The 12,500-nt window shown below is 36.3% G+C and overlaps 3 protein-coding genes across 13 annotated transcripts in view; 1 reads left to right on the top strand and 2 right to left on the bottom strand.

The window, feature by feature from the left end:
• LOC125036479 (LIM domain kinase 1-like) overlaps nt 1-3,882 on the bottom strand; it is a 35,496-nt gene extending 31,614 nt beyond the window's left edge. Inside the window, exons 1-2 of one of the 5 annotated variants that reach the window (XM_047629088.1) lie at nt 3,828-3,860; nt 764-790 (exon numbers count right to left, since the gene is read on the bottom strand). In XM_047629088.1, the coding sequence (XP_047485044.1) occupies nt 764-790; nt 3,828-3,855 (55 nt within the window). In that variant the 5' untranslated portion in view covers nt 3,856-3,860. Of the gene's footprint in view, nt 1-763; nt 791-917; nt 1,313-3,485; nt 3,715-3,827 lie in introns of those variants that run through there. The other 4 variants (XM_047629085.1, XM_047629086.1, XM_047629089.1 and 1 more) reach the window with 4 other exon arrangements.
• Nucleotides 3,883-3,953: 71 nt separating this feature from the next.
• On the top strand, nt 3,954-8,546 carry LOC125036481. Of its 5 annotated transcripts, none has more exons than XM_047629096.1 (5): nt 3,954-3,974; nt 6,396-6,510; nt 6,699-6,818; nt 7,097-7,211; nt 7,884-8,546. In XM_047629096.1, the coding sequence occupies exons 2-5, from the start codon at nt 6,409-6,411 to the stop codon at nt 7,946-7,948; spliced, it is 402 nt and encodes a 133-aa protein (XP_047485052.1). In that variant the 5' UTR covers nt 3,954-3,974; nt 6,396-6,408; the 3' UTR covers nt 7,949-8,546. The 5 variants fall into 5 exon arrangements, with proteins under 5 accessions (XP_047485052.1, XP_047485047.1, XP_047485049.1 ...); XM_047629091.1 differs by lacking the exon at nt 3,954-3,974 and adding an exon at nt 4,236-4,295; XM_047629093.1 differs by lacking the exon at nt 3,954-3,974 and adding an exon at nt 4,248-4,281.
• A 928-nt stretch (nt 8,547-9,474) lies between these two features.
• LOC125036569 (ribosome biogenesis protein SLX9 homolog) overlaps nt 9,475-12,500 on the bottom strand; it is a 3,513-nt gene continuing 487 nt past the window's right edge. For 2 of the 3 annotated variants that reach the window (XM_047629278.1, XM_047629279.1), the window contains exons 2-5: nt 11,301-11,472; nt 10,914-11,083; nt 9,830-10,028; nt 9,475-9,675 (exon numbers count right to left, since the gene is read on the bottom strand). In XM_047629278.1, the coding sequence (XP_047485234.1) occupies nt 9,555-9,675; nt 9,830-10,028; nt 10,914-11,083; nt 11,301-11,449 (639 nt within the window). In that variant the 5' untranslated portion in view covers nt 11,450-11,472 and the 3' untranslated portion in view covers nt 9,475-9,554. Of the gene's footprint in view, nt 9,676-9,829; nt 10,029-10,913; nt 11,084-11,300; nt 11,476-12,500 lie in introns of all 3 variants that reach the window. The other variant, XM_047629277.1, reaches the window with a different exon arrangement.

The following is a 12,500-nucleotide window of genomic DNA, read 5'->3' as shown; positions in this document are numbered from 1 at the left end:
GAAGTACACTACCAGTTAACCCATTAAATAAGGGAACTAACTGCTTCAACACTAAAAATCTCCCACTCCTGAGAATGTAATCAGTGAGCATATCCTGAAACAACCAGATGTATTATTAACTTCTGTTAAATCAATATCTTGCATGACTGAAGGAATCCTTTTACTTGTCATGACATTATTGCATTAACATTCAAGAGACAGGAATGACAGGTATCAAGAGACCTTCACAACAGATAGAAAAACATTGATGACAGCTATTCAAAATATGTAATATGCATTTAGATATTTCCCCCATACCATGTCTTTTAGAAAGAACCATAAGAACTTTTATCTGGAACATTCTACTAACATCTTCAGTAAAATCTTGGTGAGAAGGGAATACCTCTTCCTGCAGTTTGGAAAGAGGTGACATGAAACGGTTAGACTGCAGCATAGGCATTATTTTATAGATATGCAGGGATTCCAGAGATGGATCTCGGGAAAAGGACATTGTAATTTTTACTTTAGCGCATTCAAAAGTACTTGGTTTAATCTGACATACTTTCAGTACTGCATTAGGGGTTTTAGGGGCTAGTGTATGGTATACGGCTTGTTATTACAAAGGGTTGAGAACATGAAATGGAGCCACACATTTGGCCGGCAACAAATGGGCCCGTAAAAGGTCAGTAAAAAAAAAACATGCTTCTGGTAAAGAGCAGCACATTGGAAGGAAAAGGCACATGAGAGAGGGAGAGAGAGAGAAAACACTAGGCCTGTGCCTCACCTCGCTTGTGGAGTCGCCGACAGCGCCCTGAGAAGCCAAGGTGACCATGAGAAGATCATTTTATATGGTTTACTGGTAAGCTTGATTACATTTCTTACTTGTTACACTCTCATATTTAAATCTGAGGTTTGCTTGAACCATGAATTTTACTTACCCCAAAACAACAAGCTCTGTCTAAGACCATGAGGACCCTTTACTATAGTTCCCTCACAACCCCATGCTAAGGTTGCCCTCTTGGCTGGAATGTATTTTCTGGCAAGATAAGAGTGCAAAACAGCTTCAGTCATTTTTCTGGATTCTGCAATTCATGTTTTACCATCCAATCTTTCCCTCGCTTCAAGGCCCTGGCTATTCTGGGAGGGCCCAACGTCTCAGAGAAAATGAAAACCCGTGGCAGATTTGACTCTCCTGGTTATGTACTGCTTAGCTCCCCAAGGCAGTTTAAAACCCATATGACTGTTTATCACAAAAGAGACTCCTATACTACTTCCCACCTCTTATGGCAGCAATCAGTATTGAATCAAAGGATGTTATCTCCCATGAGTATTTAGTTCTACCACTAAACACAAACTTTATATATCTGTGGTGCCTCCATACTCATTACCAATACCACTTAACCTTAAATATAAGCTAACTAGCTTTAAAAAAAAAAAAAAACAATACCCACCCTTCTATACAGTATTAATGCTTATAACCATAGAGATACTTCAAAATCATGGGCTGAGAATAATGACATTGGATGCAGAATAGGATAATGCTGTGAAAAAAATAACATTGGGATGGAATTATGAAGATCGCTTTTCGTTTCCTCTAAAGGATCTCTCAAACAAATAAAATCTTCAGCAACATTTACAAAAGATATTGGAAAATCACAAATAAATACTAAGTAGAAATACACTTTAAAATTCAATGGCTGAAACCGTGCGAATTACAAATGATAAATTATAGTCAAAGAGATACAGCAAAACCCTAAGGACAGTAATATATTCTCTCATAGGATTACAGAAAATAAATTAAATAACAAACAAATACATAAAAAGACTCTATTTCTTCTTAGCTTTATATTTGATGTTGTAATCCAATCTCTCCTCGTAAGTGAGATAACTTTTATGTCTGTCAATATGTGAGAAAATTAGGAGTACTCTTGAAAGCATAGAACAAAGTGAATAAATGGTTGCTATCATTAACCCCTAAAGAACGACATAAGTAAACTCAAGCAGATGCACTAAAACTTTTCTTTCTGGAACAGTTTGACAGAAACTTTGTGATTTCTTTTTCCTATTTCGCTTTGCGTATGTAAAAATTCAACATGTTTAGGCTAAGTTTTGGGGGGGTTAGAGAGATATTTCAGCACGATAGCCTATACCTGTAAACTTATAGAAACAAATTTTTTTTTTTCTTCTTCACTTTTACTATGTGATCCTTACACCCTTACCTCTCTTCTGGGAGTAGATATAATAAATCCTAAATTGTTCATTTGATCTACTACAGTAAAAGCCAGCTGATTATGATAGTTTGATACATCATAAGACTGTGTATATATTTATTGCAAGCATCATAATAAAACAGTAATTTTCTTGTTTCACAGCCATCCAACCCTGCAATTACCATTCATTGATTTAATTATCCACGTGAATCTCTTGTCGTTTCCCATTGCAAATGATGTAAATATTGTTTACGAAGGGACTGCACTCCTCTCAAACTAAGTCCCTACTGTATTGCATGTAATGTAATATTCTATTGTATTTATACCTATTTCCTCTACCTCATCAATGTGGCCTCATTATCTGCATAGCATTTGCCATTACCTATTTTCTTCATTTTTGAGCTTTTTCCTATCCTGTGCAAATTATTTCATGTATCAGCAAGTGTAGTTATTTCTTTCCTTTATAATAACCTCATTCATTTTCCCTGTAAACGTATAACAAGGTATAATGTTTGGCACAACTTTCTCACACTCAACTTGTGAAGGAAATATCATAATCATTGAGTGTCCTAATTTCTGTCATTCTATCCATTACAGGCAAAATTTACCTTGTACCTTGTACACTATACCTAATAAAACATTCACTTTAATTACACTGTCTGCTGACACCATTAAGAGAATTTCTAAAATGTTATGGGATATTTTCTTTACAATATGTCAGTTGCATTCCTGTCCATCACAAAATCTCAAAATATTCATGTAATTACCTGAAAACAATTTCAAAATTATCAAAAAAATTAAGTAACCTGATGAACGGCAAAGATGTTTGACCATTTCTGATCTATACTTTCGTTCATCTTAAAAAAAAATAATATTTTCTACCCTACCGTTAGTTCTCGAAAAAAAATATACCGCTTTTTTATTCTTACCAACAACTTTCACAATAACCATTTCAATAACATACTAGTCAAAGAATATTCATCTATTGGCATTAACAGGACCGTCGGATCCATATGAAAACAGGCTCAATTAATGATTTTTTTCCCACTAATCAAACTACTATCAAGAACTACCTTGATAGACTACATTCATTACTTGACCTACAAACCCCATTTAATTATCATAATCTCTCAGAACAGGAAACGGATCCGAGTGACAACACCAACTATTCCTCGAGGACACCCTCACAGGACCCAAAATCTCGGACCAAATTAGGAAGAAACGGGGAAAAAAAAATAAAAACTCGAACCGAGGTATTTCCTTCCCCGTCCAACCCCCTTTGGACACGACCCCGACCTTGTCTCGCCTTTCCTGGGGGTCACGCGAGGTCAGCCCGGGTCACGGGTCCAACGGCGGGTCACCCTCGGCGCCCGGACCCCGCCACCTCGCCCTCCGCCCCGGGTCAAGTGGCAGGTTTCGCGAGATAAGAGATAGTGAGGGATAAGGAGGAGGTTCGAGGGCCCAGCCAGCAGCGACTTCCTGGCGGGCACTGGTCCCTGCTCTCCTGGCACTCCCTGGCACTACCACACCCCTCCCTGCCCGCCCGCGCCCCGTGCCGCCCGTGCCCCGCGCCCCCGCCGTGCCCTCGCGGCCACCCTGCCTCGAGAAGGGGCGTGAGAAGGAGGTAAAATGCCCTACCATGTGAAGTGGCCTCGTCCTCTTCCATGTTCTCACCATGCTTGTGACACTCCCCCGTGACACTCTCTGGCACGGCGAGGGGAGGTGTCAGGCGGTGTCATGTCGCCTTGTGCTGGGAATCGAGGGTCTCTTGGGGGTCATTGCTGGGTATGGGGGTATTCGTGGCGTGAATGGGCGGGTCTTGGGATATTTTTTCCCCGATCATCCGTCCGGGTTTAAAAAAAAGAATGAGATTCTGCCATATTTGGACCCCGCTTTTTTAACACCTCCTACCAACCCCCTGAATTCTCGTGGACGAAACGAACACTCCTTAAAAAAAAGACATCGAAAAATCGCACCCGTAAATAAATAAATATAGATAATACAGCACTTGAGATGAATGGATAATTCATCTCAAGAGGAAAGACATCGCGCGAGTGTGTTAAGCCTGAGAGGACCGCTGGGTGTAAACAGAGTGAGGGAAAAGCTGTCAGTTTCCCCCTTTCTTTCTTGTTTTGAGGGGAAATAAAGCCGAAGCGAGGACGAAGAGGGAGACAGGATAAAGAGGGAAGAGGGAGGATGGAAGTTCAGTTGTCCTCATGACGTGTCCTGTTGTGGAAAGTGGATTAAATTGCGTTATTTGCTGAGGAATGTACGAGGTCTTGGGAAGAAAATGCTTCGTTTTGACTTGTAACTTTATTTCTTCGTTATTTTTCATTACTTTTTGTTCAGGAATTCCTTTCTCCGATAAGGGAAATAATGGTCATTAGCCCGAATATTAAAACCTGCATTTTACGTTCAGGCAACAAACAAACACCGTAACGTACTTGTCATCCAAACTATGAAAATTATGATAAATGATGATATTTCACATATACATGAAATGGGAATTGTCCAGAATACCTTCACATGACAACAGTGGTTTTAATTAATTTCTCTCACCCTCTACAACCCATATATATATATATATATATATATATATATATATATATATATATATATATAGATAGATAGATAGATAGATAGATAGATAGATAGATAGATAGATAGATAGATATAGATTATAGATATAGATATAAATATAGATATAGATAGATATAGATATAGATATAGATATAGATATAGATATAGATATAGATATGGATATATATAGATATATATTTATTTATTTATTACATATATATAAATATGTTTATATATTGTGTGTTTATATATTTATATCTATATATATATATATTTTATAAATATGATATATATATATATATATGATATATGATATATATATATATATATATATGATATATATATACATATATATATATATATTATATAATAAATATATGTGATATATATATATACATACATATAAATGTACGCATATATATATATATATATATATATATATATATAACATTTGCTCCAGAAACCCCCAATCCCCCACACTATTGGTCCCAATAGTAGGGAGGGCATGAAAGGTACCAGGCAAAATGGAGGTTAAAGTATGAATATACATGAAAAACATCACTATGATAATTATATACACAGAATATGTCACTGATATATGCAGTCACAGTGCCTCTGAGTGCCCGATGCTGAGTCAGTCCAACACTCTATCCTGCAGTACACATGTGGTAGATTCTTTGTTTCCAGGGTAGGGCTTGGGGGGCAGTAACAGGGGGCTATATCCCATATAAGAAAAAATTTTCCCAAAAATATTTTCTGGCAAGAAAAGTTTCAGCCTTTCTTTCTTTCTTTTCTTTTCTTGGCAGAAGAATGGCCACAGCATGAATGGACTAAGTTATGCAAGCATAGATTCACAAATTTCAATGAGCAGTTGTGGCCAACCTTTACTATCGTATATATATCTTAGTCTTTGCATGGGCTTTTTCTGAATAATTGATGATTTATGTGTTCTCATCAATCATTAGGTGTTTTATATATATATATATATATATATATATATATATATATATATATATATATATATATAGTTCTGTTTTGGATTGGTACATTCATGTTAGCTTGTAGTCTGTATTTGCATATGTCTCTGATACCCTTCCCCCCCCCCCATCCCTTGCTCATTATTGCCGTGGGGAGGAGGGTTAGGAGGCAGAGACTGAGGCCCAATGTAGGGATCACCCCTGTCTTGGCCCATTAGAACTCACCTCAGCTAGTTTTGCAGGGTTTTTTCCTCTCCCTCATTCCTTTTCTTTCTCTTCTTCATCCCCTTCTTTTGTCCACTTATCCAAATTGTCAACTCATTTTTAACCCTTTTTGCCAAAATACTTTACTATGATGCTGAGTAATCTTTGATGTTGACACATCATAAATTTTTCAATAAATAAGTAAATTATATGTTTGTAATCCTTTTTTTTTTTTTTCTAATGAGCATTTTTACTTACTCATGAATCAGTTAAGTTTGTAGTAAAATTATGTAGGATCTTTCATCTTTTTTTTATTTCTCTTTCATTACTAACTTCCTCATTGTACAAAGTAGTTGGTGATGATGTGCCCATGTGCTTAGATATCATAGGTAGATTTATGACGATCATTTAAAACAGGTCAGTAACTTTCTCTACATCTTCACAGATAAATTGCCAGCATGGATAGGCTACGGCAAATGGAATTAATTGCCCTAAAAAAGGAAGAACAGGTTATACGGGAATTGTTGAAGAAGTATGAGAAAGCCCTCATTCGTCTCCAGGTATCCAAGTAGAAATTAGATATATTTACGCGTTTTAGCATTTTTTCCTCTATTTGTATTATGTATCCCATATGCAGAAAAAAATATAATAGTTGAGTTGAGTTGAGCCATTGACTCTTATGTTCAAAAACACTAAACATTACCAATTCCCTCTTTGTTTTCTTCTCTGTCTTCTTCGCCAATGGAAGGTAGAAGATTTAACAATTATGCATCAGCTGGTAGGCAAGGAAGACCAGGAGCTAAAGTTGCGTAACACTACTGTGTTAGAAGCTGATGTGAATTCTTACCAGCAAATCCAAACCAATCAGGTATGCTTTTATTGTTATCCTTATTGTTGTTGTTGTTGTTATGCTTATTGTTTTTACTATTATTGTTGCTACTACATTTTTATTAGTTGTTGTTTCAATAACTACATCAAAATTTGTCTTTCTGATACTATATCTTGAAATATTCTTTTTTTCCCCTCAATTTACTGATGAGTATTAACAGGTATTTGAAGAAAGGAGTTAATATCACCAGTAATAAAGCTGCTTGTCTTTGATAGTTCTCAGAAAGATTGCACATTTGATTCAAGGCATTACCACAGTTACAGATGTTGCCCGTGACTGTCAGCAACAGTACAGGTCAGAGTGAAATCACCATGAAGGAACTGCAGATTAACCAGAGTACCCTCAATCTAGATGCCGCTCCCCTCATTCATAGTAAGAACTTGAATCAGACATCGCAGGTCTAATAGGATTTATCTGCGATTTTTTAATTTTTAATTCTGTTAATTGGTATATGTAAGTAGTGTTCTTGTCCTACAGGATTGATTATCAAGGCTAGGAAAAGATAGTAATAACATTTTGTATTGGATTACAGTTGTAATTATTTCTAACCTTTACTAAGATGGATATATACAGATGTATGATTTGTCAAAGTAGATGTTAACTGTTGCACACACACACACACACACACACACACACACACACACACACACACACACACACACACACACACACACACACACACACACACACACACACACACACACACACACACACACACACACACAACCCCCTCCCCCAAACAAAAAGAGGGGGGGGGGGGGAATATATATGTGTGTGTGTGTGTGTGTGTGTGTGTGTGTGTGTGTGTGTGTGTGTGTGTGTGTGTGTGTGTGTGTGTGTGTGTGTGTGTGTGTGTGTGTGTGTGTGTGTGTGTGTGTGTGTGTGTTTTTCTTTCTTTCTTTCTTTCTTTCTTTCTTTCTTTCTTAAGCAGAAGGACAGTCATTTATAACCACTCTTGTATGTTTTTTTCTGTAAATGAGCTTCATAAATTGACCTCAATAACAGTATTTTGATGATTAATTAGTAACATTTTGCATCCTTCAGGAATGCTCCAAGACTCTGAAGCATATGAAGAGGAGGAGGAAGAAGAGGAGGCTGAGGAACAATAGCAAGGAGAAAATATAGACAAATCATTTCATCATATCTCTTTTGACCATTTATGTCTGGACACTTGCATACTGGATTTCTATAATTTGTGGTATACATGTGCAGTTTTTTTTGCACATGACTTTGACACACGTGGGTTTACTTTTACAGTCAAGCGGCCAATTTCATGGTGTTCTCTTGTGTTTCGTAAAATGTCACCCTCAATTTTTGTGTTTCGTGATCCTCTGTTGCTGTATTTTATTTTGTTTTAAGCTGTATTTTATTTTGTATTTATCAGCTGTGTTTTATTTTGTATTGATCAGCTGTATTTTATTTTGTATTTATCAGCTGTGTTTTATTTTGTATTGATCAGCTGTATTTTATTTTGTGTTTATCAGCTGTGTTTTATTTTGTATTTATCAGCTGTGTTTTATTTTGTATTTATCAGCTGTATTTTAGTGCAGTTTTATTCTATTGTCTTGTGCAAATTTTGTTTCTTGTCTTAAGGATCTGTTAAGTTCTTTTGTCAGGATCAGCTGTTTTTCTGCATTTCTCAAATTAGGCCATTATTCTCTAAATTAATTTTATATTATTCAGAAATTAAAGGAGGTCAGATTACAATTGAACAAATCTTTTTAAAAAAATTGTTTGAAACCCTGAAAAATATTTATTTCATTTATTATGTTTTCATGAAAGCCTGAAAAACACTTTTTTTTTTTTTGCTTGTTTGCTTATGTGTGTGTCACTTTATAGTACCAGTCATGTATTGTAACAAATCTCATAATAATAGAGAAATTCATAGAAAAGGAACTTCAATTTGGCCAGACACAATTCTTACTTTTTCTTCTGCTGCTGCTTTTTATAATGAATTAGTTTTATATTTTTTAGAACTGACAGAGTTTTGTTATTTCATAGTAATTTAATATATATATTTTTTTTTGATTCCGAAAACTTTGTGTACCCGCGCACATGCACAAGCACACTCTCTCTTTTTGTTTGTGTGTGTCTGTCTAGACTGTCTGTCTGTCTTTCTTTGTCTGTCTGTCTGTCTGTCTGTCTTTCTTTCTTTGTCTGTCTGTGTCTCTCTGTCTGTGTCTCTCTGTCTGTGTCTCTCTGTCTGTCTCTCTCTGTCTGTCTCTCTCTCTCTGTCTGTCTGTCTCTCTCTGTCTCTCTCTGTCTCTCTCTGTCTCTCTCTGTCTCTCTCTGTCTCTCTCTGTCTCTCTCTGTCTCTCTCTGTCTCTCTCTGTCTCTCTCTGTCTCTCTCTGTCTCTCTCTCTCTCTCTCTCTCTCTCTCTCTCTCTCTCTCTCTCTCTCTCTCTCTCTCTCTCTCTCTCTCTCTCTCTCTCTCTCTCTCTCTCTCTCTCTCTCTCTCTCTCTCTCTCTCTCTCTCTCTCTCTCTCTCTCTCTCTCTCTCTCTCTCTCTCTCTCTCTCTCTCTCTCTCTCTCTCTCTCTCTCTCTCTCTCTCTCTCTCTCAAATGATGGAATAGTTAGTATCACAAAAGCCAAAAAAGTGATATAAGCAGAAATTAAGGATAGAGAAACTATTTATATTTTTATAATTATGTGTTAGTATTTGTGTCTATATATATATATAATATATATATATATCAAGAAAACAATATGTTTTATTACAATCCCTCCTGATCATTCAGGACGCGGTTTCTCACTGCCGTACTAACAGCTTCAAATGGGTCATCATTATATATCTTGTCCTTATGAACTGCTAACATCATCTGTATGTCGCTCATGCTGGGAGGGGGAAAAAAAAAAAAAAGTAAAATGCCATGAAAACGTGAAAAAGGGTATAATTATTATGAGCACAGGTATCAGAGGAACAAGAGATCGGGTACTCTCTGGGGGGGGGGGGGGGGGGGGATATTCAGTAAGTTGTACTCATACTTACAAGTCTTTCTTTTCTTCCTTCTGTTTCTTTAAACCTGTTCCCTTTTTTGTACTTGTCTGCTGCTTGTTGGCATTTGCAATCAGTTCCTCTAATGTTGGCAGCGCGTCTAGCATGGGATGCAAGTCTCCTACTACTTTCGTCTTTTCGCGTTTCTTGCGTTCTTTCTCTGCCTGTTTGCCAGCTTGAATGGCATCAATTTCTACAAAGAACAGAATGAAATTGTGTGAGGAATAACACTTCCTACAGCAGTTAGTAAATGTATTGAACAATGAACTCAACAGATTCAAAGGAAGCAAGTGAACTAAAGACTGTATTAAAATCCTCACATTCTTTTATGATTCCTTAAATAATACTCCTATCTGCTTACCATGTGAAATGAATCTGGCCATGGTATAACATGAAATATCATTGCTCACTGTATGCAAAAACTATTTACAATCTCGCAGCATGTTTCGAAAGGCTATCTGACTCATGCTGATACCTGAATCATTTTCCTTTCTATAAGAACTAAACACTATTCCTGTGGTATATTTTAGCGGCTCATCTATCTTTCCCTGAACAATTTTATTTACTCTAAACAGCTGATTGGCAGGAATTTGAGGATTCAAGGGAGGTGAATAAAGTGCACAACCCAACACCTAATGATCAGCAATTATAGTACCTCACCATCCAGCCAATCCAAAAGCTTGGATCAAAATTAAAATGTAGTTCAAATTTAATTTTCAAAATGGTCCTAATAACAACCATCCAATCTAATCATGCACATTTATGCAGTTGCTAAGATTACTGTCTGCTCTTGAGAGGTTTCCTAGTTGTTTTACTTGATAGTGATTTGAACACAAAATAAAAGAATGGTTTGAGACCTATAATCTATTACACAAACAAGGAACTAGTTTTTTTGAACCTAGAAATAGTTATTAGATTACAAAAGATTTTACTTTAAAAATATCAACAGACTGTTTGATATGCATGCATGCACTCTTTGTATCACAGAGAGAAAATGCAGATGAAATATAACATAGACAAATGTAATTATGCTTCCATTGTCATTATCAGTGTCAGCACCATAAACTATAGCACTTACTTTTCATTAGGTCCTGATGACGCTGTTTTATCCTTCCCTTCTTGATCCTCCTCCCTTTGCTCCTTTGGTCTGCAGAATCCGAGGCCATGGTGTCCATCGCGTCATCTCTGTTTGTAGCGGTCTTTTTGGCTCCCCCTAAATTGATCTCTAAGCCGGCAAATATGTTCCCACTACACAAAGGAGATTAATAAAGTGAGTAACAGGTAGGGAAAAAAAAAAAAGTGCAAATGAAAATTTTATTACATGATATACTGTATAATAATAACATTGACATAACTTCTAAGCTGGCTAATATGCATCACAAGTTAACCAAAGAACATTTTATAATTTGGTACTATTACACTTTTCACACTAAAGTTACTACAAAAATTATACCACACAATTAACCTTGATTTTCCAGTCTGATCTGTTTTTTTCTTCACGATGGGAACCAGCTTTGGAACATCTGTGCCTGTGTCGTCATTTCCTGTTGCATTTTGAGTATTCTTGGAAAGGCTTGAGTGGTACTTCTGTCGAACGCGTCTCACTTTTCCCATGATGTTGTGCACTTTGTTGCCTACTGCTGAAGTAGAGAGGGAAGGAGAAATTAATCCATTTATTTTAGTGCAATTCAGAAGACTAAATATGAAGAATATATAGATGATTAGCACTGAGATAATACCAACAATATGATTTATGACATTTATAAAGACAATAAATATTACAGTACCAGCACCCAAGGCAAATATACATGCACCATGTTCAGTGCAATCCTATCTTAGATGAAGAAATTTTGAATATATCTTTTTTACCTGCAGGTGTATTTAATTGGGGATTATGGCCATCTCAAATGATGATACTCATAATTATATATTCAAAAGAATGGAATACTTAAAACAATTATTTGTTGTAATACTTGAAGATATACTTAATATTAAAGAGGAAAGATCATGGCTTATCATCTATAATATGACATTTTCCTTCTATACCATATTTTATAAATTAATAATTAAGAAACTGGAGACAATGAAGATGAAGAAAAGCCAAGAATGCAGCTAAACTTCCTGCACACAGTAATAGGTATTCAGTATGCACAAAACAGAAGGTAAACACAATACCACGGCAGGTCTTGCTTCTAGGTTGACTGAAGCAACTGAAAGTGAAAATAGTCATTACCCTGCCTGAAGCCCTCAACATTTCAAATCAGTTACAAAATGGCTAGTCATTCCAGTGAGGGAGAGGAAAAGGACACAAAGTGTCACATAATTGAAACTGACATTTGTAGTTTGTAGTATGTACTAAAAACAAACAAAAACAGGTGCACACACACACACATATTTAAAGTTGTAAGTGCTGAGATACTACAGCACTGACACATTATAGCATTTTATATCAGCAGTATATTCTAGCTAGATAAAACTTGTAGACCAGTGGTTCCCAACATTTCTATTCTATGGCCCCTGACCTGCATAAAATAATCTGATTTGTTTGACATAAGGAAACAGTACTAAACTGTAGACCCTTACTATAACTCCTCTACACGAGAAGGTTGTAGCTGTAGAGGTGGGGATAAATAAATAATATGGGTGTCAATATCTGAATAATGAC

Source organism: Penaeus chinensis, chromosome 21 (assembly GCF_019202785.1).
Source record: "Penaeus chinensis breed Huanghai No. 1 chromosome 21, ASM1920278v2, whole genome shotgun sequence".
Classification (NCBI taxonomy): domain Eukaryota; kingdom Metazoa; phylum Arthropoda; class Malacostraca; order Decapoda; family Penaeidae; genus Penaeus; species Penaeus chinensis.
Note: the sequence above shows the minus strand (reverse complement) of the source record. Positions and strands in the feature narration are given on the sequence as shown.